The 24,083-nt window shown below is 48.6% G+C and overlaps 8 protein-coding genes and 1 further gene across 8 annotated transcripts; 4 read left to right on the top strand and 5 right to left on the bottom strand.

The window, feature by feature from the left end:
* The first annotated feature begins 960 nt into the window (after positions 1 to 960).
* Positions 961 to 3,312, top strand: HER10_EVM0010995.
* Positions 3,313 to 3,647: 335 nt separating this feature from the next.
* On the bottom strand, positions 3,648 to 6,097 carry HER10_EVM0007099 (DEAD/DEAH box helicase; the record flags this gene model as incomplete). The annotated part of the gene is made up of 4 exons (XM_035476665.1): positions 3,648 to 4,505; positions 4,562 to 5,797; positions 5,867 to 5,887; positions 5,960 to 6,097. The coding sequence occupies 4 exons, from the start codon at positions 6,095 to 6,097 to the stop codon at positions 3,648 to 3,650; spliced, it is 2,253 nt and encodes a 750-aa protein (XP_035329565.1).
* Positions 6,098 to 6,424: 327 nt separating this feature from the next.
* Positions 6,425 to 8,814, top strand: HER10_EVM0011664 (FtsJ-like methyltransferase). The gene is made up of 2 exons (XM_035481088.1): positions 6,425 to 6,595; positions 6,658 to 8,814. The coding sequence occupies exons 1-2, from the start codon at positions 6,493 to 6,495 to the stop codon at positions 7,764 to 7,766; spliced, it is 1,212 nt and encodes a 403-aa protein (XP_035330120.1). The 5' UTR covers positions 6,425 to 6,492; the 3' UTR covers positions 7,767 to 8,814.
* HER10_EVM0002272 (acetyltransferase) lies at positions 7,807 to 8,408 on the bottom strand (the record flags this gene model as incomplete). The annotated part of the gene is made up of 2 exons (XM_035471991.1): positions 7,807 to 8,135; positions 8,195 to 8,408. 2 exons carry the CDS (start codon positions 8,406 to 8,408, stop codon positions 7,807 to 7,809), a joined length of 543 nt encoding a protein of 180 aa, XP_035328966.1.
* Positions 8,815 to 9,859: 1,045 nt separating the features above from the next.
* On the top strand, positions 9,860 to 10,414 carry HER10_EVM0000327 (uncharacterized protein; the record flags this gene model as incomplete). The annotated part of the gene is made up of 1 exon (XM_035470114.1): positions 9,860 to 10,414. The coding sequence occupies one exon, from the start codon at positions 9,860 to 9,862 to the stop codon at positions 10,412 to 10,414; it is 555 nt and encodes a 184-aa protein (XP_035328748.1).
* A 3,745-nt stretch (positions 10,415 to 14,159) lies between these two features.
* On the top strand, positions 14,160 to 14,774 carry HER10_EVM0000037 (uncharacterized protein; the record flags this gene model as incomplete). The annotated part of the gene is made up of 2 exons (XM_035469834.1): positions 14,160 to 14,440; positions 14,528 to 14,774. 2 exons carry the CDS (start codon positions 14,160 to 14,162, stop codon positions 14,772 to 14,774), a joined length of 528 nt encoding a protein of 175 aa, XP_035328710.1.
* Positions 14,775 to 15,148: 374 nt separating this feature from the next.
* On the bottom strand, positions 15,149 to 17,257 carry HER10_EVM0000322 (glycolipid 2-alpha-mannosyltransferase). The gene is made up of 2 exons (XM_035470109.1): positions 16,343 to 17,257; positions 15,149 to 16,272 (listed from the first exon to the last, which is right to left on the bottom strand). Exons 1-2 carry the CDS (start codon positions 16,355 to 16,357, stop codon positions 15,289 to 15,291), a joined length of 999 nt encoding a protein of 332 aa, XP_035328747.1. The 5' UTR covers positions 16,358 to 17,257; the 3' UTR covers positions 15,149 to 15,288.
* A 2,435-nt stretch (positions 17,258 to 19,692) lies between these two features.
* HER10_EVM0004289 (uncharacterized protein) lies at positions 19,693 to 20,217 on the bottom strand (the record flags this gene model as incomplete). Its single annotated transcript, XM_035473939.1, has 1 exon — positions 19,693 to 20,217. One exon carries the CDS (start codon positions 20,215 to 20,217, stop codon positions 19,693 to 19,695), a length of 525 nt encoding a protein of 174 aa, XP_035329202.1.
* Positions 20,218 to 21,911: 1,694 nt separating this feature from the next.
* On the bottom strand, positions 21,912 to 22,862 carry HER10_EVM0004788 (uncharacterized protein; the record flags this gene model as incomplete). Its single annotated transcript, XM_035474421.1, has 3 exons — positions 21,912 to 22,454; positions 22,528 to 22,710; positions 22,758 to 22,862. The coding sequence occupies 3 exons, from the start codon at positions 22,860 to 22,862 to the stop codon at positions 21,912 to 21,914; spliced, it is 831 nt and encodes a 276-aa protein (XP_035329262.1).
* Positions 22,863 to 24,083: the final 1,221 nt, after the last annotated feature.

The raw sequence follows: 24,083 nt of genomic DNA on the forward strand, positions 1-24,083 counted from the left end.
GGCCTCGGTGAGAGCTAGGTGAGATCTCGGTGAGGACAAGGTGACTTCCAACATCATGAGATTGGAGCTGCACAATAGCTAAGGTCGACCACACACAACATGCACCGATCTTGGCAATTCTTCACATCGAGAATCAGAGAATCGGGCTCATGTGCTAAGCCATACATTTCAACACCTTTGTGATGGAAGTTCTGAGCCAACGAACTCTAGACTGTATGACATCGCGTTGGTTTCGCGATCAACGTCGTCCTCGACCTAGAAAGTCTCTACCTCTGATCAATTTAGGCCAAAAGAAGGTGGCCGCTTTGAAACACAGCAGCTCGTGTCAAAGAGTTCGGGTTGAAAAGAGTGAGCTCACTTCTCTTTCAGCTCACTCCCTTTGTATGCCCAACTCATTGTATGAATAGGTGAAAAGATGCAGGACAAGACAGCTGCCCTTGATAAAGGTGCCTGTGAAATCCAAGAGATCGACTTCTCACCTCAGGCAAGTGAGTAAAAGATGAAGAAGACCTCATAGAAGCCCTACCCACTGCAAAAATTCTGTCGCTCCGTCAATTCGCACCTGCCTCACCTTCGCGCCTTCCTCCAGACGCACCTTCCCTCAACATCAGCTTTTCCCAGCAGCGCCTTCCTCACCTTTCAATCCCTCTGAATTTTCATCCTCGACTCTCACTCGAGCCCTCATCTCACTCATCCATCCCTCCAAATTTCTCTCTTCTTCAACCCCTTCGTGAGCCGTCCTCAACCATACGCCGAAGAAATCAACTATCGCAAGAACCTTCATCTTCTTGCCGACCATATCTCTCTTCAGACAACCAATTCTCATCAGAAGATTGTATCTTTTCACTTCGAACCCCAATTCTCATCTCGCTTTCTCATCCATCCATCCATTCATCGCTAGCCGAGAATCGTCTCAACCGCCATCGGTGTCATCCTTCTTACGAACGCGGAACCGACATCATGATCGACCCGTTCAGCGTCGCCCTCGCTTTTGCCGGCATAATTACCATTTTGATGGCTCTCAGTTATTTGGGCAGTCTGATCTACCAGCTCTTTCGCGAGAACGGCCTGCTCGATCCCAAAAGCATCGGATGTCTCATCCTCGTCATCTTCACCCTGGCTTCTATTCATCCTCTTACGGGAGACCTCGCCCTTAGCGTCTTATCCAGCGTGGGCGCTGTCATAATGGAGGCTATCTGGGGGCTCAAAACTGCTGTGATGAGTCTGTGTGATACGCTTCGCCGAGCTTCTGCATCTCGCCAGCCGGTCCCGGATACAGAGGTGCAGCAAGTTGCCCTCCGAAAGCTCCCGGAGCAAATAATCGAACAACCAGTTCCTATGCCCGCGCAAGAAGACCTTGACAGATGCTACCGCCAACGAGAGGAATGTGACAAGGCCGAGGAACGGCTGACGAAGACCGTGAGGCAGTCTAACTCCTACGCATCAGAAGTGAGCGCAATGGACGCGAAGGTGTTGGAGCTTCAGCACGCTATCAATGTGCAGCGGTCCCGTGCTCAACAGGCCGAACACAATTTCCGGGAAGCAAACGCGAGACTCCTTGCACACGAGACAGACGGAGTAACCATCGCAAGACTCGAGGCAGAGCTGGAGTACCAGAAAGCGCAGACCCACGACGCCGATGTCTGTCGGGAGGCATCCAATTCGCAAGCGAAGTACCTTCAGAAGAAGATCGACACTCAGAAGGAGAAGTTCCAAGAATATGCTCGGCGCAAGGAAGACCAGATTGGCGTGCTACGTACCGACATCAAGGCACTACAGCGTCAGAAAGATAGTCCCCCTCGGGTAGAGCTGTTGGCGACGGAAACCCAAGCTGAAGCGGTAGAGACTGCTCTCAAAGCCCAACAGTATCTCGAGGAACAGCTCGCCTTAACCCAAGCCAGGCTTTCGGTAAATCAGGCATTGGCGACTTCAGCCACGTTCAAGCGTTTCATCAACAAGACCCAGATGAACGATCTCAAGGCTGAAAGTCAGAACACGGAGCACAACTTATTGACGGTCATTGTCGAGCTTCGCGAGGAATTGGCCAAGGCCCAAGCTCAAGCAACTACTGCGACGGAGTGGCAAGTCATTCAGCAAGATATCAAAGCATCAGCGTCGGCAGACATTCTCGCGCTCCAGACGGAGTTAGTCAATGTCAAGGCAGAAGCCAAGGCAACCATTGAGGCGCAAGGCGCCCAGATCCAAGTAGCCGCAGGCTTCAAAGCGGAAGCTGAGAGAGTGGTTGCTGACCTGCGAAGCGAAGCAGAGCAATTGCGCGACGAGAACGATAACTACAAGCAGCAGGTGGAGCAAATGGCTGCCCTGAGCCCTCAGGTTGCTACGTTGCAACAAGAGACAGAGCAGATACGCATTGAAAGGGATACCCTACAGCAGCAAGTGGAGCAGTTAATGGACCAGGCCGCCCAGATTGCCCCATTACAGAAAGAGAGAGACGCTGCGATTCAAAAGGCCCAGGTCGTAGAGCAAAAAGCAGTCGAGATTTTGCAAGCAAAGGCGGTGCAAGTCACCAAGTTGGAGATCGACCTGAGCACTGTCCGCAAGGAGAAGAAGGAGGCGGAGGAGGAGATCGAGGGATACATCGAGGAGCTCGCAGAGGAGCAAGAGAAGCTCCAGAAGTCACTGGAGGCCGAGAAAGCTTCAATTCACACCATGGGCAACCTGAAGGTGGCCAAGGATGATTTCTGCGCCGAGACCGAACGGTTGAACGTGGAGGTGCAACGCCTTCTCAACGAAAACACCAACTTGACGGCTAGGATGAAGAAGTTTGCCAACGAAGAGCTCCTGAAGGCCAATTTGGCCAAAAGAAACAAGACTCAAGAGTTGTCCAACAAAGATGGAATCTTGGGCTTCATGAAGAAGACTCACGAGGAAGAACTTGAGAAGAAGGAGGCCGAACTTGCGAAGAAGGACGAGAAGATTGCGAAGCTGGAGTCGCAGTACTCCATGAGCTGTACGGGCAGGCTCACCTTGCGTGACAAGACGAAGAAGGGCCGCGAGGACCTCACACTCTTGGCCTCGAGGGTCAGAGATCTCGAGGACCAGATTCAGAACCCCAAGTCCGGCCCCAGACTCACTGCCCTGCAGACCGGAAGTGTTTCTACGGTCTTGCAGCAGATTGAAGAAGGCAAGCACCTTCTCTCGGTTACGTCAACTCCGGAGAAGAAGCCCGAACGCGCGCAGTCAAGCTCAGACGCGAAGACGATGCGACCGATGAAGCCACTCCCGAATAGGAGAAGGTCTGAACAGCTTCCGAAGAGTGAGGCGGGCCCTTCGTCGGTGATGGAGGAGTGAGTGAGGCCACGAGCTTCGATTACTTATTGTTCAGTGAGAACACAATTCTTTCTTGTTTTAGTATACTTCTGTGACGAGGGCCGGCGAGCCCAGTACACGGATACGGATATGGTTTTGGTTCCGGTTCGGTTTCGTTTATAATAGGATGGTCACGATGAAGGACACGGTTCACGTTTACGGTTACGGTTATGGTCACGGAATTCCCCTATGGATATACTGATTGGTCGTGGTATTGAGCCGAACGGGCAGCTCAAGAGGACCAGGAATGAAAAGTTTTGATTGCAACATTGAAATCAAGTGGTATTGTCTTTTTGTGAATGCGTGAGGCTACCATCTTACAGATCTTCCAAGTCCAAGCCGTCAACTTTGCCCAGGAAATCTCCCGTGCCGCCTCGTAACAACTCCTCAATGTCGAGATTACCCGACGTGATGTACTTTTCACTCACACCGGCATTGACGCGCTTCGACAACAACTCGCGCAGCTGCGCCCTCATGGCTCCCATCTCCGCCTTGCTAATGTTCTTGTCCTCTTGTTGCTTCTTCTTCCGCTGACTTCCGCGACCCGTCCACGTCCCTGCCTTCTCCAGCTCGTCGCTGTCGTACTCTACGCCTAGCTCCTCGGCAGCAGCCTTGACCCAGTCCTCGTCCTTGTTGCCCTTCTCCTTGGCGAGCGTCGCGTCAGTGAGCTTCTTCGCCAGGTCAAGTCTCGGCTTGAGGCGGGACGCGATGCGGCGATCGATGTCAATGGTGCGCATAAAGTACTTCTTCTTGCTCGAGTGCTTCTCGTGGACCTTGGCCGCGAGTCTGCGCGTCGGTACAACCTCCTCCGGTCCGCAGAGGATGATACTCAGACCCGTCTTCTCGGCACGCGCGGTACGACCGGAGCGGTGGACGTACATGTCGGCGGCACGGGGGACGTGGTAGTGGACGACCTGGTCGATGCCGGGGATATCGAGACCACGAGCGGCGACGTCGGTGGCGATGAGGACGGATGTGGTGTTTGCTTTTGTGGCTGTGAACTTTTCGACGGAGCGGAGACGAGCTTTTTGGGCCATTTGGGAGTGGAGGCCCATGGCGTTCAGGTTGAGGTTCTGGAGCATGGGGGTCAGACGACGGACGGCGCTGATGGAGTTCGTGAAGACGAGAGTGCGGCGGTTCGGGTTGAGGAGGAGGATTGTGTAGAGGTAGAGATCCTGCAACATGTTAGATCAGGTCATCATGATAGTTTGGGCGAGCGCTTCTTTCTTACCTTTTCCATGGCACCGCACTCGATGAGACCCTCCTTGAGACCGGCGGCCATCTGCTTGGCGGGGTTGGCGTCGATGAACTTTGGCTTTTCCTCGCGGAAGTTGAGCTTCTTCAGCAGATACTCCATGTTCTCCGTCTCCGACATGAGGCCCCATTTGCCCTTGCCGGCCAGCTTCTGCTGCAGTCCCTGGTGGAACGTAGCAGAGAAGACCAGCGTCTGTCGCTCCGAGAGCTCCTTCTCATCATCGTCATCCTCTTCGACAACCTCACGGTCAAGGGCGTCTAGGATCTCTCCCGCCTCCTTGAAGTGTCCCTCGCTCAGAAGCCTATCGGCCTCATCGACAACCAGGTACCTGATTTGCCGGAACCCCTTCAGGAGCTCCGTGCTGGAGCTGATGACCTCCCACAGACGACCTGGCGTACCAATAACGATATCTGCCTTGGCTAGTTGTCTCTGCTGTTTGAAGACTGACAGACCTCCCGTCACCGAGCAAACGAAGGGCGCGTGGGTCAGACCGGCGCAAAGGTTCTTGATGTGGTTAGTGATTTGGTGTGCCAATTCTCTCGTCGGCGACAGAATGAGCGCAAAGGGGGTGTTATCCGGCTTCTTCTCGTCCTCCTTTCCCTCAAACTTCTCGAGCCACTCCTCCACGATGGGAATCGAAAACGCAAGCGTCTTACCGGAACCCGTAGAGGCCTTGCCGATGACGTCGTGGCCGGCGAGGATTTCGGGTATCGACGAGCTCTGGATCTTGGTTGGCTTGGCGAACTTGAGCTTGGCGATGGCCGCAACAGTCGCCGGGGAGAGACCGAGGTCCACCCAGGGAGCCGTGTCGATATCCTCCTCAGCCTCTTCAGCTTCCTCGAGAGCCTTGAAAACGTTGCTTTCAAGCTTGGCGTCCTCCGGCTTAGGCTGAGCCTTCTTCTGCTTCTTCTCTTTCTTCTTCTTGCCTTCGGGTTCGGCTGCGGGTGTAGGTGTAGCGGCGTCTGTCTCATCGGCTTTGTCTGCAGGCTTGTCCCCCTTTGTGTTTTCCACCTTTTGTGCCTTTTGTGCCTTTTGTTCTGCCTTGGCGGCAGCCTTCTTCTCCTTCTTGATCTTCTTGGCCTCTACCTTTGGTGCTACCTCCGCCTCCTCCATTATTGTATCGGTTTGTGTAGATACTGGCTCAGAGTCGCTGAAGCCTTCGAACTCGTCCTCGTCGTTCTCCTTCTCGTCGCCAGAGGGAATAGCAGCAATCTAGATTGCAGTCAGTCATGCAACGCATTCGGGATGGCGAGGAGGAGAAGCATAGGCTGGAAGACATACAAAATCAACGTTATCGCCATGCTTGACGACATCAACGCCCTCGATAACCTCTAAGCCGTAGAAACCCTCGGCATCGTCAAACATCTCGGGGACTTCGACCGTCTTCCATGGTAGCGCACTGACGGCGACCTTGCGCTTCTTGGGGGCCGCAGCCTTTCCCCCAGCCGACTTTTGGCGCTTCTGGGGATTCTGAACAGCCCCAGAAGGCTGTTGCTTCCTCTTGTGTTGCATATTGAGGGTCCTGGTGTTGTATATACAAGGAGCGCAAAAAGAACGGTATGGGAAAATGCCCCGCGAGTAATCTTCACATCAAAAAAAAAAAAAAAAAGAGTCGATGCGCATTTCCACTGCAATTGAGCGCCGCCGCTGCTGCGCTGCTCGAAATTTTTGGCGGGCCCGGAAAATACTTCAGCCGGGGAAGAGAACCCCCTGGGCGCCAGGCGATGCACAGACCGCAACTTAATTCAGCCCTACGAGAACAGCGCTGCAGCAAATTTTCTTCGGCGGTCACAGCGGGCGTCGACCCCTCCAAAAAAATATTGCTGGCACTTTTTCCCCTCCCCCGCCATTTTGGTCTCAGATCAGCCCTCAACAGTCCTTTTGGCCACATTCGCAATCGCTTCAAGATGGGCAAATCTTCCAAGGATAAGCGCGATGCTTACTACCGTCTTGCAAAGGAGCAAGGCTGGCGTGCACGCAGTGCCTTCAAGCTGCTGCAATTGGATGAAGGTGACTCATTTTACCCCGCCATCCCGTGACATTCTGACTATGAATGCTAAATGATGGCCCAGAGTTTGACCTGTTCGCCAACGTGACAAGAGTCGTTGACCTGTGCGCCGCCCCTGGTAGTTGGTCCCAGGTGCTGTCTCGCGTTCTCATCAAGGGAGAGAAGTTTGGCCGTTCAGCATGGGAGGATCGTGAGGCCAAGTTCCGCCAGGAGATGCTGGGCGTCTTCCCGGCTACCCCTGAATCTGCTGTCGCAGGGCAGAAGACCCAGACCGAGACTGCTCCCGAAGAGACACAACCTCGCAAGGATGTCAAGATCGTTTCCATCGATCTGCAACCCATCAGCCCTCTCCCCGGCATCATTACTCTGCGTGCCGACATCACGCACCCCGCCACGGTACCCCTTCTCCTCAAGGCCTTGGATCCCGACTATGACGCCGCCAACTCCAAGAGCCAGCAAGCTAGTCATCGTGTCGACCTAGTCATCAGCGATGGTGCTCCAGACGTCACTGGCCTTCACGACCTGGATATCTACGTCCAGTCCCAGCTTCTCTTCGCCGCCCTCAACCTCGCTCTTTGCGTACTGAAGCCCGGCGGCAAGTTCGTCGCCAAGATCTTCCGCGGCCGCAACGTCGATCTCCTCTACGCGCAACTCAAGATCTTCTTCGAGACTGTCATCGTCGCGAAGCCGAGATCCTCTCGTGCTAGCAGTGTGGAGGCCTTCATCGTCTGCATCAACTTCCAGCCCCCTGCTGGTTTCCAGGCCAGTCTCGAGAACCCGCTTGGTGTTGGTCACGAGCTACCCAAGATGGTCGAAGAGAGGAGGAGCCAGCTGCCTGTCATTGCTGATGCGCTTATGCAGAACCCTCTAACTGGAAAATGGGACTCTGCTCCTACGGCGTCTGCGACGAGGGGAGATGGCCAGGTTGTTGAGGTGGAAGCCTACGACGAGACGGACGAGACGACGGATCACGATAAGCACATTAGGTGGATTGCACCCTTCATCGCATGTGGTGACCTGTCGGCGTTTGATTCTGACGCATCATACCAACTCCCCGAGGATCACGTCTCTTTGGACCCTGTCCAGCCACCGACGGCACCCCCGTACAAGCGCGCAATTGAGTTGAGAAAGGCCGCTGGCGGAGCATACGGCAAGACGTCAATTAAGGCATGATTATGACAACAACGATTTAATACCACAAAGCGGCCCGCACTCAATCCTCATCCTCCTCGTCTGACGGACCGTTGGGCATTGCAGGGCCGCGCTTCTCCAGCAGATACAGCTTCCCTGAATGTGACACGCCCCATTCCGTTGTCCCCAAGGCCTGCTCATACAGCTTACTCGCTTGCGGCGAGGACGTCAGAAGCAGAAAGCGTCGCAAGTCGGGCCACTCGTCCAAGATCTCGTTCAGGCACTGCATCAGCCACGGCGCTAGTCCCTTGCCTTGGTGCGTGGGGAGGACGTAGATGTCCGCCAGATACCCAATGGTGGCATAATCCGTCACGATGCGGGCAAAGCCCACCAGTTCAGGGCCTTTCTTTCCTTCTCGAGGGTTAGACAACGAACCTAGGGAAAAAGCGACGGAAGGCTTGTCGACATACCTGCAATGTCGGAGGTAGACTGTGGGAGTTTGTACACCCCCAGACACAACGAATTGTCTATCAGCCTCTTCAGAGCGACTTCCGGAACGCGCTTCGTCCACCATAGCAGCTCAGAGTCAAAGGCATCGTTCACGGCGTTGAGGTCGACTAGCGACCGGTCGGTAGAGATGAGGTACTCGTCCTTATACCACTGCTTAGATATCTGGTTCGGCATCGTGGCCCGATGCCCAAATGAATGAATGAATAGAGGATGTAGTTGGAAGATACTTGAAACTCCCACCTTTGGTCTGTGGTGCCCGGATCCGTACGAAACCTAACTCTACGAGGGTTGAGCTCGAGACTGCATGCGGAGGAGGGGGTTCGAGCGGGACGTTCAACCCCCGCCTCCGAACAAATGTCCGTCACCTCACGTCATGCCCGCCCGGATTGAGACTTTGCGAGCCACCCATCACCCGTCTGTGAAGGGAATGGAAGTTTGGGCCGGTGAGGTGGGGTAGACCATCTGCCGGGTTCCCTGCTATACCTCTCTCGGTAAGCTCGCTCCGGGTGGGGTCCCTTCGCTCCGTTGCTTGTCACGGTCGCGGGGGCAGTTTTGTGGGACATTCGGGCTTCAAGTGGGGGGTACGATGCTATGCCGGTCATCGCATCGGTGACCTCTATCCCTATTACCACTGTCCTTATGCTTCAATTTTCTCTTATTCTCATGATCTTGCCTTCAAAAAAAGAATTGAATTCGAGTAAACTGCTCAAACGATACACGGAGAATACGGGTCAAAGGGCTGATCATACTGCAGATTATTTAGGGTTCGGGCTGCTGCCCAGAGGGCTGGGAAGAGAATGAAGCTTGTCGCTTATTATTGCAAGTCGGTCCAAATTGTGAGAATTCTGGCAGTTGCAAGAGTGTTAAAAGGTTCGCTGACTAGATCCTAGTGCTCGAGGACATGATGGGCTCTGCTGGTTATCAGCAAGGATGCGGACAGTCATTCAGCTTTTGTTCTCAGGAAGGAGGGTAGACTTTGATATCACCATGAGTACGACTGGGAAGCCTAGCTCTCAAAATTAGTTTGATTAAGAGAGTGACTGAGTCTTAGAGGAAGCAAGCGATTCAAGTACGCGTTGTCCTTCTGCCTATCTGCTAGGTAGGGCTCCAAACGTGAATCGAGCTGCCTAGGTACGTTGGAACGATCTCGTGAATGAGAACACGCCAGGAGGAATAAAAGCCTTGGATACGTACTTGCCCTTTGAATTAAAATCGTACCTTCCGTCTTTCTTCTACCGCTCTCCGCCTATCTCAATTCCCATTAAAAGTCGAACACTTTCCAGCCCTCCCTCCATCTCCCCTTTCTCCCTCCTCCAACCACTCGACGTTGCCACGACCACCACAATCACCACCCAGGGTCTTTGGTGTCCAGCTTCGCCATCGCGTCTTAGAAACATTGCTCTAATTATTTATCCCCTTTGGCATGAGAGAATCACCGGAGGCACCGCGCAAACACGGCCATCTACCGCTGCCGTTCAACATCGCTTATCCTTCAAGCCAAGCCACCTCCGAACTACTCAAATTCAGACTGGTCTCTCGACTTAGAAATCTCAGGTATACTCTTGAATACTCTCTGCACCTTCCTAAACTGATGCTGACTTCAAATTTGCGGCAAGAACGTCATCATGTCCGCTGACCGAGATGACCTTGAGCAATTCACCGCTGAGGTGAATGGCGAGGTGTCAGATCGCCCCATGCGTAGTGTCATCGACACCAGAACTCGAAGCTTCTACAACGCTATCGAGAGAGAAGACTGGGACGCGGCCAAGGGTTACCTGAGAGAGGACGCCAAGCTCGTAGGCAGTCTGGATAGCCCGGGTTCTATCTACAATGGTGCGGACAAGGTCATCGAATACTATCAATATAACCAAGAGGAACATGAAAGCACTGTTGTCAAGCTCCTAGTCGTCGATAGGGGCAGAGCTACTTGCTATTTTGAGGCTTTCTGGATTGAGACAGTTTACGAAAGTGAGGTCGCAGCCAAGGCTGCATCGAAGTTCAAGCGAGCACGCATGGTCTGCATCTTTGATGTGGACGAGAAGTACCTCATCAGACGCATCGAGTTCCGAGACACAGATCAAGAGACCATCACCACAGACGGTAGCCTCAAGGAAATGAGAGACGCTGCAAAGGAGTCTAAGAAGGACGTTGTGGCCATGAAGGAGAATTTCGGATTCTAGAGAAGGTCTCTGGGCTTCAAGGAGACGGTCAAAACCTTTGAGGATGAAAGATAGGCACATCCCAAGATCGATAAATCACAGAAAAGGATTTCAAGCACAAGCTCTCATTCTAGACCTGAATTCGTGACATTTTTGTGCCATTACGAGCAAGAACGCGAACATCTGTCATAGATCGATCAGACTATCTACCTGCATTGGTCAAAGTAAATGCACAATGGCATCCTTTTCTATATCAATAGCGAGCTTCGTGCCAGGTCTCTTCGAAGAATGAGGACGAAATGCATGTTTCATTCGTGTAAACCAGACTCTTGCACCGAACTCGCCAAAATTCTTCACTGCCTCATCCCATTGCATCAAAAAAAGTGTCACTCGCACGAGGTCAGAATTTCCTCGACTCTAAAACTGCCATCGCTTCCCTAGGCATAGAGAATGGCTCGACGGTGGACTCAGTGTATGCATCATCCCTCATGAAAAACTCGAAGTTATCACTGATAAACAGATGGGTTTCACCTACGATGGATCGACACTCTACCTTTTGGACTTGGGTTGCGTTGTCGATATCGAGGATGAAAATCTTCTGACTGATGATGACCCAGCCTTCTCGAGAAACTCCATCTGCTACTTCGTGCACATGGCAGGCGACGCGGCCGCGGCCGGAGAGATTGAGTATCGTCACGATTCTTGTAGATTCGACTCGGAACATCTGGTCTCATGTTAAGAGTCGCATCCTGGGCAAACGCCTCTCCAAACTTGGGCCATCCGCGCTTGTTGCAGTCCCTGAACAAGGTTCGAATCAGGTTTTACATGGCAGGCTAGTGACACTAGTCACCAGATTTGACGGCCAGCTGAGATGCTTGGACTTTGTGTAGGTAAGTCCCCAGGCACATTGGTATCGGTCAGTTAGGTAGACCGCGAAGGAAGTACGCGAGCGAGCCAGGTATCAGGCAGCAGGTGGATGTTGATGTATTACCTCCTCCTCAGAAGGCTAAGCGGCCCATGCCTCTGATCTTGAATTTTTCGGATCATGGCATCGTTCAATGTTCACCTTAAGTCTCAAAAAACATTCTTCAAAGTCGACGGAAATCATAATTCTCACCTATATAAATATCTCAGATCCAAATTAACTCGAAGTCACGAAGATCACCATACATGGCGACGTAGATTGTCTGGCGAGGGCAACCCAAGCACTCCTTCACTTTGGTAATGCGGAGGTTCGGAGATAAGGAAAGTTATATACGCGAGCACACTGTTAACCGCCCCCCGGAACATGGACTCTCAAGGGTACTTTACTACCGGAGCCATTTGTTCAAATCTAAGCCTGGAATGGTCTAAGAAAACTTCAAAATCAAGCTATATCAGTGATGACTGGAGGGTGTATGGCCATGCCATGTTCAGGTAGACAAGGCAAAATCCGACATGTAAGACAAGTAGCCATGGGGCAGTTTGCTGAGTTCAATAGAACCACTACCTGTGTCGAAACCACGCATCGCCGACCGCGGACGTATCACCAACATTCGCACCATGATCAGGAAACTCAAGTACTCATGCCACTGCTAATTGAGTCACATGTGGTTGTACGAGGAAGATAGGTTTGGTTCCTGGTTGTGAACAATGACAGGAGAAAGAAGATTGAGGTTTTAAGGGGTCTAGACCTGAGGATGACACAGAGGCATATGATAGTCAGCAGACTTCTGAACTTCCCTCAATAAGTCTAGGAGCACACCCTCAAAGTGAAGTTGTTATTCTTCTGTTCAGTCCTGAAGGGGAGTGGTAACACGAGATCGTGACGCCACATAGTGCCTGTGCCTCAATATCAACCTTCGTGACGTAAGGTCCATTCCCTCGATCCTGATCTTGAACTAGTGAATAGGAAGGGTATCAACCTGAACAGTGACATGACGAGATAAGAAAGAAAAGGGAGCATCATCTTTGTGCGGCCTACCAAGCTCTCGTCTGTTCAATCCCGACAACTTTCCCAACACCCACTGACATGGTGATGTGAGTTTGGAAGCGAAATTGTGAGGGTTGCATCCTTTACCGAATACCTGCGCCGCCACATCTCCTAAATCATCACTTTACTGCCGTAATAATACGCGCTCTCAGGCGCCACATTCTGTGGCCTTGTTCTCGCCTTGTTGCCCTGTTCACCAACATACGGGCCCTGTTTGTCTTGACTTCCGGCTTTCCCAACTTGGAAGTCATCGTATGTCGTGTACTATCCTCTACCAAGGAGGCCCAAATTCAAATGTTTCTTAAATAATGTTCAAACGCCAGTCTGAAGTTTCAAATTTGGCCAAGCGCACTTTCGTGACAACGGAAAAGAATACCAAAACGTCATCTTCAGAATCTGATCGACCAAGACTCGCCTGAACACCGCCTTATCACACGCTTCACTGCATCGACCACTAGAAAAGCTCGCCCACGTATCTGTAGAAAGTAAGGAAGATGCACCTTAGTGATGCGATACCCATCTAAAATTGTGTGTAGTGGCTGCTTCTGACCAAACCATTCGTCCTGTCCTTGACATTATCAAGGAAGTGAAGGAACAAGGGAGCGGCACTGGGGTCAAATACAACAACTTGAAAGTTCGTCGCTTGCTAGAAGAGGCGGCTGAAAATTTCATGCAAGGATTGGCCACGGTCGATAAAGGTGTCCTAGAATGGCTTGCCGACGACTGCACCTTGATCGACCCGTCACTTGACGAAAATAGGTACCCAGATTACGTCGTAAATGAAAAGTGCAGCATAATCGAAGCACTTGGAAGCGACAGTCCATCTGCAGAGAAAGTCAGAACCAGCAGATATATCCCAATCTCAACATTGGTTATACAGGGCCAAATCTTCTCTATCTGGGAGGGGTTGATACGGGAAGCCACGACCAAGGGGGCGAGCAAGACTGAGGAGGCGAGAAAGACTAAAGAGGCGCTCAAAGCGGAGGAGGATATGAAAGGGGACTTCCGCGTCGGCAAGTTCGGGGGATCCCTTGTGATATTCCTCGACAAAAATGTCATGATCAAGAGAGTGGAGTTCAGGTACTCAAAGACCGTGGCGCTCAACTGTGCATTCAACCAGCTTGTCGAGGCAACAAGAGCCCGAAAAGTTGATCTGCACTTGGAAAGCGTCAGCGAAGAAACTGCGTGATAGCAGAGGCATTTCGAAGTCAGCTACCGCAAAGAATAAGGTGCAATGATGGGACTCAGAAGGCGCAAGCTCGAACATATATCATTGGAAACATTGAGGAACTTACCTTTTGAATATGTAATTAGCATGGATTGAGAAAAAAAAAGAAGAGAAAAAAAAATCATTTCTTATCACCGTTAGAAGGCACTCAGTGGCAAGTGAGCTCTGCTATGCACAGGCAGGCAAGCGTTCTCAAGAACGACTGCCTGGTGATTTTGCATCGCAACTTCTTCGACGACCTCCTTCGTCTGCAAGCCCGACATACTCGCTCTTTCTTCTCCTACTCACTGGAAACGCGAAGGAACCTCCAAGGCCCCGCAGGAGCTGTCAGAATCACTTGCCATAATTCCTCCTGGCCTTCTGTCGCCCCACCCAAAACAACACGGCGTCCATCTACGTTTTGCGCTCGCGGTTCTTTGCCATCATCCCATAACCTCGCAGAGCGCATCCATTGTCTGATACTTATTCGAAAACAGGCAAAGACTTCCCGTTGATCCCGTAAGCTGCAAGGGAGAGAAAGTTTGCCGTCATTGTTGCATTGCTAAACATTACTTCAGGTCTTCACCATGAATGGTTTCTCCGAAATTGACCCCGTTCAGGATGCCTGCCAGTTCTGGTCCAATGACGAGAACGTAGAATGGCTCGAAGACATACTGCACACTCATTTCCTACCCCTCATAGACAACATCAACGCCGGAGGTCTCCATAGTAGCTGGGAATGGTTCGCCGCCGACGCGACTTTGACGACAAGCATCGATCTTCCACGTTACGAGGGAACAACGTTTGAAGGCAGAGAGACAATCAACGATTACTTCGCCAGCCAATACAATGCTGAGCCCCGCATGAAGTTTGTTCCACTCCTTTACACCTACGGTCAAGGCCACATGGCATGCCATGCGTGGTACAGAGTCGACGACGAACATGGCCTTTCCAGTCCTCGCGATCATCAGCTACTCATCACGGCGGACTTCAACGATTACTACAAACTAGTCAGCATGGAGTTCAGCGAGTATACGGTTGCAGGGCCAGTGTCTTATATTGAGATGGTGGACAATTGCGTCGCTTGTAGGGCCATGGCTTCCATGGGGCGGGAGAGACAGATGGAAGAGGACGCGAATGATAGCACAGATGATGAAGCCTACTCGGATTGGCCTTACCGCAATGAGGACCACGACCACTGAGATTATGGGGAAGGTTGACATTGTTACCGGCAAGGTGGGTTCGTTATGCGATGCTGAGGTTGAGGTACGAAGGAACGTATTTGTTTTTCCCGTAGCATTCAATGTACAAGTTTGATTAGCTCAATGGTTTTCCTGTATCCATGGATGATTCCCAAAACACGTCCGTGTGGTGAATTCCCAGTCCTGCCTGGCGCCATGTTCACAGTCTTGCCTGGCGCTATGTTCACATGCATGCTCACAGTCATATTGATCAGAAAAAACCACAAAATACTTCACGTAGGTGGAATAGGCAGGTACTTTAGGCAGTTCAGGCGGAAATGTTAGGTATGAATCATCAGTCATTCTTTGAGGATGGCTACCTGGTGCTGATAGAAGCTGTGTAGGTTAAATCGTACCGCGAAACAAGTGAAATCCCAAGTCTGAACCCCCTTGCCCTGCTGTTTGGAAGCGCCGTCTCTGGCTCTCCATGAAAGCCCGAGCCCCAGGGGCTAACTCTGATTTCCATATCAAAAGTTTACCATCCCAACACCCCAAGAAACCACTTGAGGCGATCGCAAGACCAGGAACGCCAGCTATCCTCCAGCGAGTACCAAGTCAGTGTGACATCAACTGGGTATCTCTCGGGCTTGTAGAGCTTGAAGTTACGCTCATCGAGGGCAGTGTGTCCGAGCTGGGCTGCTGGGATACCTCTCTGGCGGGCGATATCGGACGCCATTCTCTCCCAGACGCGGTGGATGAGCAAGACTTGGTTGTCCTTATAGGCGCCAAACCAAGAGGCTTCGACTACATCGGCCAGGTAGTTGGGGTTGTTGTCGGTCTGCAGGTTGGAGCTGAAGGTCGGGTGAGGCATCGGAGGGCAGCTGTGGAGGCCGTGCATCTCGCAAACCATGTCACCGAGGAGCCAGAACTTGTCGCGTGGGAGGAACATGCTGGCACTCAGAGAGTGGACAGGAACGTTGCTGGTATTTCCATAGTAGAACTCGCCGGCATTGTCCAGAAAGTCAAAGTAGGAGCTGTGCTCAGGTCCGCGGAAGTGGTTGAGATTGCCAATCTCGATAGGGGTGTCCATGTCACACTGGTCGTAGCTCGCAGCAAGCCGAGTGGTAAAGGCATCGGCAACCGTGTTTGGCTCGCACTGCTGAGGATCAGCTTTAAGGAAAACGCCGGGAAGCATGTCACCCTCAGTTCCCTGTCCGATGGCCCTGCAGCCCTCGTCCTCCAAGCCCAGGTCGAGGCTCTCCATATCGTCAGCCCCATCCACGTAGTAGTCTGATGAGCGAGTAGGCTTGTTGGCTTTGGCACTGTTGCCTAGGATCCAGGTGATATCGGCAGTCGGTCGGACCATGTCAGGATGCGTATCCATGAAGGACTTGGTGCTCTTCCAGAGGAGCTCAGAGTCAGCGGCACCCTCGAAAGAAACCTCATTGACTCCATAGGCGATTCCGCGGTCTCGCATGAGACGGAAGACATCGACTGTAATGTCACAGAGGAACTTGGTCTAGAACAAGAGCCTTGTTAGCCAAGACAAAGCCAAGGGGAGACGGGAAGAAAGAATAATGCCAACTCACGCCAGGCTCGACCATCCAGAACCATTCGTAGGCCTGAAGACGCTTCTCTCGGGCAAAGAGTCCAGCAGACCAGCGACGCCTGTGATGGGCAGTCTTGATGAGGGCTTTGTCGGCGTGCACTCCCTAAGTGCGCACCAGACCAGCCTCGAAGCGACCGGGGTCAACAGAGCTCGGAATTGTCCAGTGTTGCTGGGGGATCAGGTTGTAGGTGACAGTTGAGGCAGTAGCGTTGGAGGTAGCGTCCTTGAACTCTTCGCTAAGCTCCTCGTGGCTGAAGAATACCCAATCGTAGCGGTACTTGTGGTTGAATCGCTGCTCGAGCTGGGCAACGGAGGCTACCATCTGCTCCTTTTGCTGTTCGGACACCAGCGAGACAAAGGCAGCTCGTGGCGAAGCATCGTGAATGTGGACAGGACCACACAAAGAAAGGGGAACCTGGACAAGAGCAAGTGCAGTCCAAAAGAATAGAGAAGCACAGGATCGAAGAGACAGCTGACTGTGCGCCACCATCTTGGCTGCTGTATCGAGGTGTACGATCAGGGGTAAGATGTAGCCTGTAGGGGGAGAACAAGTGAAGGTGAGTGGGAAAGCGTCAACTCCACGCCTTGACTGGCGTGAAAAAGGGAACCTAGCGTCGACGTGCGCTCAAGGTGGATTTGTTTAGATGAGGTTGTTGTGGGGGACAAGGTTGGTGGATGGGAAAGTTGGGATCGTGATGTTGACAGGAGGAGATCGTGTGGGCAGCTAACGAAGAAGCAGTGAGGCACACAACCTCACTAGCGCCTCGCTTAAAATTCTTTCCATCCAGAAGAGAGGAAGGAGCGTGTATGTTGATGCCTCTTCGACACGTGATTTGGTGATCTGAAGGCCTCACCGAGGTGCCCTAGGCGCCTGAGGCGCAGACCTCTCGGTAAGGCCATTACCAGAAGATATACTCCGGAGATACAAGATTTCACCTAAATAAGTCGACCCACCCCCTTTTAGCCACCCCCCCTATTTGGCTACCCCATTTCTCTATCCTAGCTATTACATTAAAACCCTATCCTTAATTTATAAACTATTATAATAATTATAAAAATTGTCTAAATATAATTCTTTTTTATATACTTATTTATTAATATATTATAATCTTATATATTAAAAATAAAATTAATTAGGCTTTTATAGTTATTAAAAACGGTCTTTTAATTAATAAGGCCTCGATTAAGTTCGAGTTTTAAAATTAATATTTCGTAATTATAAAAGAGGTTATTAAATAAAAATAATAATATTTATAAACCTCTAAAAGCTTCTTTTATAATAAGAAAATTAATTAGCTTAATAAATTTATATTTAATATAATTTAAGTATTATATTAATTTATAAATAAGTTAGAGAATTTATTAAATAAGTTCTAAGATCTTAAGGAATATAAATCCTCTTAAAAAAGATAAATAAACGTTTTTAAAAAAACTTACTAATTAAAGTTTAAAAAGTTATATTATTAATTTATAGTATTTAAATAGGGCTATTATTAATATAATTAAATTATAATTTAAATTACTTAATATACTAAAGATTAGTAATATTAAATAGGTTAATAAGTATAATATAAATAAAATTAATATCCTAAAAAGTAAAAATATAATAACTTAATTTTAAATATAATTAAAACTATAATAATATAAAAAAAGCTTAGTTTACGTACTTAGGTATTTATAATTAAGTATATTTTTATTAATAATTAAGTTATTAAATTACTAATTATATATAAAAAAGTTAGTATAATAATAATAATTTTTATTTAAACTTAACTTATATATTACTTAAGAGTTTATAATAATAAATAATAATTAAATTATTAATAATATTATTTTTAAATAATTAAAAATAATGTTTTTATTATAAATTAAACCCTAAAGAGCTTAACTTATTTAATAAGCTTTAATTATTAATTTTAAATAAATATAAAAGTTATATAACAACTAAATTTATATAAAAATATTATAAAAATAATATTTATTTACTATTCTTATTTTTATATACTTCTTATATCTTTTAATTATTAAATATAACTATTTTTAAACTTATTAAATTTAAATATAAAAAGAGCTTAGTAAAAAGATATAATAAATAATTTTATTATTATTAAAAATAATACTTTTAAACTATTATTTAAAAATTTATTTAGTTAATTTAATATTATTAAATATATAAAATAAGTAAAAAGTAACTAAATTATATCCCTTTAATATATTTAAATTATTTATTAATCCTATAATCTTTTAATACTAATTATATTAATTAAAAAGACCGTAAATATTAAATAAATAACTAATAATACTAAAAAGTAGTTAACTAGGTATTAATAATATTTATTATTAATTAGTTAATTTTTAAAAAGACTAGCGAGTTTTATAAGTAATTAAAATTATTTATAGAGCTTAGTCTAGATTATAATATTTAATACTTATTATTTAAAAAATAAAAAGCTTTTAATAAGTAAACTTATTATTTAGTTATATTTTAGTACTAAATTCGAGTTCTAAAAACTAAAATTAATTAATTAAGGCTAAAAAAATATATTAATAAACCTAAATACTAAGTTTATTAATATTTAAAATATATAAAAGCTTAGGAAGATTTTAGTAATTATTTCGTTAATCTTAGTTAATTTATAGGGGTTAAATTATTTAAGGAGAATAATAATTATATTATTATAGTAATAAAAAGTAGTTAATTAATTAAGTATAGTTAGTAACGATATTTTCCATATTATGTTTTGTTAGGGTGGCCAAATGGGGGGGGGGGTGGCCAAAAGGGGGTGGGTCGACTTATTATTGCAATAATTGTTAAACGCACTCTGGATGTTCATTTTCGAATCTGTGACAGCCTTCCAATTCCATGCCTTAAGCTCCCTAACCTTCACATGGCAGAACAGGAGACTGTCGAGCTTTTCTTTACCACAGCAGGAAAGTGTCATTGATGCTAGTGCTCAACTTACCATTGCTCTCCGGATTTTTCAGCACCAAAGGCACTTGCTTCCAAACGAAGAATCGCTATCAATCCAAAGACCAGCAAAATGATCAAGAGGTCTTGCTAGCTTGGCCATGACTGAGCAGAGACAACGAAAACCTGCCATTTGAATGACCACTCTACCTGTCATAGAGATGAATGACCAGATGCCAAAGAGGAACAATGGCACTGGCCTTTGTATGCAACCTTTGACCTGTGCGTTGACTGTAGTGTCAAGCACTCATACCCGTTGGAAACGAGACCTGGTTGGTTATTCGATTCTACTGCGAACTAAGAGGAATATGGTAGGCTAATTTGACAATAGTCGGACGTAGAAGTCAGCAAGAACACCTCTACTATGTAGTACATGTATTCACCACGTTCTTGGCGTTCCACTCTTTCTCCCGTCGGTGTATAATTTCAGCCATTGATTCCAGCCCCAAATCCATTGCTCTTTGCCTAACATATTCCAACTCTGACAGCTCATCACGGCAGACATCTCTATCTAGGAGGAACTCAAGTATTGCTGTATGCTCAAGACGTACGGCATACTGAAGCAGGGTTTCTCCGTCCCAATCATGCGGACTCGCGCCATGGTTGACAAGCTTCCGTACCATGGAAAGACTTCCAGCACGTATTGCCGCGGCCAGTGGGGGAATGTCGCCCATGACCCCTTTGGAGTCCATGCCGGACTCTAGCAAATAGTCAAGGACGTCCTCCCGCCATCCACGGGCAGCCCCGGTGAGACAATTGTCACCCGAAGAATTGATGCCATAAACGTTGAATCTCGTTGACGATAGTCCACCACTGGATTCAAGTAGGTGCTTGACGATATCCAGGTTTCCCCATTCGCAATGGGGCCGAATCACATTATTCAGCATATGATATCCATACTCTTCATGCTCAAAAAAGAACAGATGTATTTGAACGCGTCCACTGATCTCGTTTTGTAGACTGCTCGGTAAAGCTCGTAAACCTGGCCATCCGATGAGTCAATGAGAACGTGTCCATACGGGAACCCGGCGAAGTCTGTGCTGCCCGAATCGGCTCGCGAGGGGGGGTAGATGGCTAAGCGGAGCATCTCCACATCCCCGGACATTGCAGCTCCCGTAATCGAAGTTCTACCGGTTCGTTCTTGGAAGAGCTGAAAGATTTCGGCATTGCGTGACCAGGCGGCAAGTTGCAAGGGCGTGTCGAAAAGCTCGTTGGTGTCTGCTGGGCAGTGGCCCTCTTCCAACAACTCCTTGGCCAGCGGCAAGTTCCCGAGATACGCTGCTGCACTGGGAAGATTGAGTCCTAAATCCGTGACTACACCATTTTCAGCAATTCGTCCATTTTTTTTCAATATCCAGAGTCCACATGCGAGCAACGGTAGGCCATCTCGCGGCTCGCTCCAGGGTCATCCAACACAGCGAGTCGATGGTGCTGTCTAAGTTCGCCGCGGCAGTCCGAGTGCAGTAAGCCTCTGCAACTTGTCGAACCTCAAGTAGACGGCCAACGTTTGGATTGGTCTCATTTCGAACTCGATAGGAGATGTAAGCATGCCAAAACTCCTCGAGGCCGTGATGTTCCCTTATGTACCAGTCGCTCATGAATTCCTCGTTTCGGCCACCAGAGTACAGTGACAAGTGTTCGAATTCATCAAGGAGACGAGTTTCAAACAATGCAGCCCTCAAAGAGTCCCGGAACAGCTCTAGATGAGTCAACACCGCCCGCTTCAAGCAAGGCCAAAATGAAAATCGGACTTTACTTACTACACACGAGGCGCAATCTCATGGCTCGTGTGACGCCCCTAGATATTACCATGTGAAAAAGAATCTTGTGAATCAATTCTTGGGGGAAATCGAGGATGTGCATTGTGAGAAGTCGGTGGCTACACGGCTTGTTGGATGTTACGTTGATGTTTGGGGTGGAGAGTCGGGTCAATAGTATTACCAGCGCGAGACTTGGGCAGGCCTTCAGTGTTTTATTTATACTCATCTTCTGGGGATCGCTCTTTCCCCTGTAAGCTCTTGGCTTGTTTGTTGGTTGCTACACGCGGGTTGATGCAAGCCAACGTTTTGGGTCCGTCTGATGCAATGCAACCCTTTTGACGAAGACCACGCCATTGCAGGTGTCTCCATCGCTGTGTACGTATACGGCACGGTATACGTCAATAGCGATGGAGACACCTGCAATGATAACTACAAGACCAAGTGAGATGGGGTCAACGTCAACGCTGGTGGAATTCACGCTGGTGGAATTAGTGCAACACACTTGCAAGAGCGCAATGAAAGAGAAGATGGCTGTGAGGGAGTTTGGGGTACCAAGACATCTTCAACGCTCAATCTTTTGTCGAATATTTCGTATTTCTGATTGAATCAAGCAAAGATAACATGAATCAACTAAGATAGGAATGTGGACTGTCTCAAGCCAGTCCGGAGAAGCAAAGTAGGAATTTGGCGATAGATGATTTGTAACAGCCTATGCGCAAACGTCACCTGGTTGCCAGAATTGATCTGGGTACGAGGTTGCCCTCTAGAAGGAGCAAAGGCACAGCTTGTTGCCGGGCGTTGCTATATAAAGCAAGGGAGCCTCAAGGGAAGAGGGCGTCCAAGTTGGGGGTTTTCAAGCCACCATAGACTCGATATCCCGAAACGCCCTTCTTGACGTAGTCCGAATTGACCCAATTTGCATTCTTCCCAAACATGGTCTTCGAAATGTCATCGAAAATCTTCTTGTCAGCACCAGTGGCAGAGGCGCTAACGGTAAAAGAGTCCACCTCTCGCGCGGATCCCTTTTCTATCATGGCGGCCTGTAGCACCGGAATAGTGCTTGACTCCTGGACATTTTCGCAACTAAGCTTCTTCGTTTTCTCCGGGGTAATTCCTGCCTTTTTTAGGACCTCCACCTGAATGTTCGACAATTTGACTTGTTGATCAAGGGGAACCAATTTGTTGGCATCATTCATCTTAGCGTGAGACACAATCAAGGATCCCTCTTTCGCGTTGACTTTGCCGGATACTGCATTTGAGTATTTGTTATGGTTGACTTTGAAGCCCCTGTTGGCAAGTCCATCGAATATAGTGACGGTCCAGCCATTGCCAGGGGCCAAGATTTGCTCGGGGGTTTTCGCAGTCTATTTTACCACTCACCATCAGCAAATGCCTTCATTCTGAGTTTGTTGCTTCGGTGTTGTGTGAGTGACTTACAGGAGGTGCTTGTTTTAGTGGAGTTGAGCCAGGTAAGCCACCGGGTCCACGGCCTGCACCGCTAGGGGTGTTACTGCCGGGCAACTTTTCGTTGAGAGCAGGATTCTTGGGAGGCTTGGATGGTGGTGCTGGAGTTCGACTATCGAGACGGGGAATGCAGTATGGAAGATGTTTCTCAGTATACTGGAAGTATTAGTGTAATTGTCTCAGTTCAGTCTGAATCTACTTACTTCCTGGGAAACCTCGAGGCATATGGGCAGGGCCTGGGAACTGTTGAAGAAAGTAATCAATCCGATCAGAGCGACCAAGGCTAACCTGAGAGTGGAGGAATGCATCTTGGTGTCAATTTTGATGGGAAGAGATATCAGCACGAATGATTGGTAGAGTTCTAGCGGTAATCTGCTTTGAAGATGCTCGTGTAATGCTTGTCATTGTGCAGGCTCATTCTTATCTTACCTTGGGAAGATGAATGGTGATTTATACTATCAGCATCTTTAGCAGAACTATTCCTGTCCATCCCATTATGATGAAGGCGACAAGTGTCCATTCAAGGGACCCGAAGAAGCGTTTGTGATGGGGCCATCATTGCAACAAGTTCCGACTTGCCAAGAAGGAGAGAAAGTGCCGTTATAAGTATAAGAGCGGCATCTTCAGGCAGGTTCCCGGTAATTCCCAATACTACGGCGGCGGGCAAACCATGAGATACGATCCGCGAAAAATGCTGCCTCTATATTACGAGTTGCACCTCGCAAACGCAGTAATCGGTCTCTTCACCTCAATCACTGTCTCTTTCATTGCCGTTCGTGCCTTTTCACGAGGCCCTGTCCAGGCACGTAGACTACACTAATGGAGATCATGGTCGCAGCTACCGCCGACAACGCCAGCTGATGATTTATCTTAGATGGTGCAGTGGGCGCGATTCAGCCTTGTTCTCATGCTAATCGTCAGCGTCATCCTCGCATTGATGTCCATGGCATATACGCTCGCCGGTATTGGACAATCCTCGCACTTCGACCTCAATTACGCAAATTCTCTGCCGTTTCCAGATTGGATATTCTTGCAGCACAGATATGGGTGTGTGGAGTCATGGACATACCAAAGTATGACGAGGAAGGGTGGCTGCATTCTGTCTGTAGGTTATCCCGAGGATCTACGGCTCTCGGGTGCATCATGTTTGGTTTATTGGAGTCATTCAGTGTCATGATATGGTTGGACTGGAGAGGTGAGAAATGCTTAGTGACAATTTGGGTGCATCGCCGGGAGAGCTGGCAGTCAGACTTTATCTGAATTTCAGAACATCCTCAGAATATCATGGATTTTAACATGTCATACATGCGGGTGAGCTTGGCGAAATTATTCGAGGTTCTGAGATGTCTTGTGGACGGGGGTTAGCAGTCCGGAGGAGTTGAACGGCGTGTTACGCCAGCCAGCAGGTGCTTCACTGGTACTTGTCGCTGGAGTCCTATCTATCTAGAGATGGCATTGTAGTAGTCGGGCTTGTCGGACCATCCTTGTACAGTAATTCCGTATGGGTTCTTAGGCTCGAGAGTGACAAG

Source organism: Colletotrichum scovillei (genome assembly GCF_011075155.1).
Source record: "Colletotrichum scovillei strain TJNH1 chromosome Unknown Contig00009, whole genome shotgun sequence".
Classification (NCBI taxonomy): Eukaryota; Fungi; Ascomycota; class Sordariomycetes; order Glomerellales; family Glomerellaceae; genus Colletotrichum; species Colletotrichum scovillei.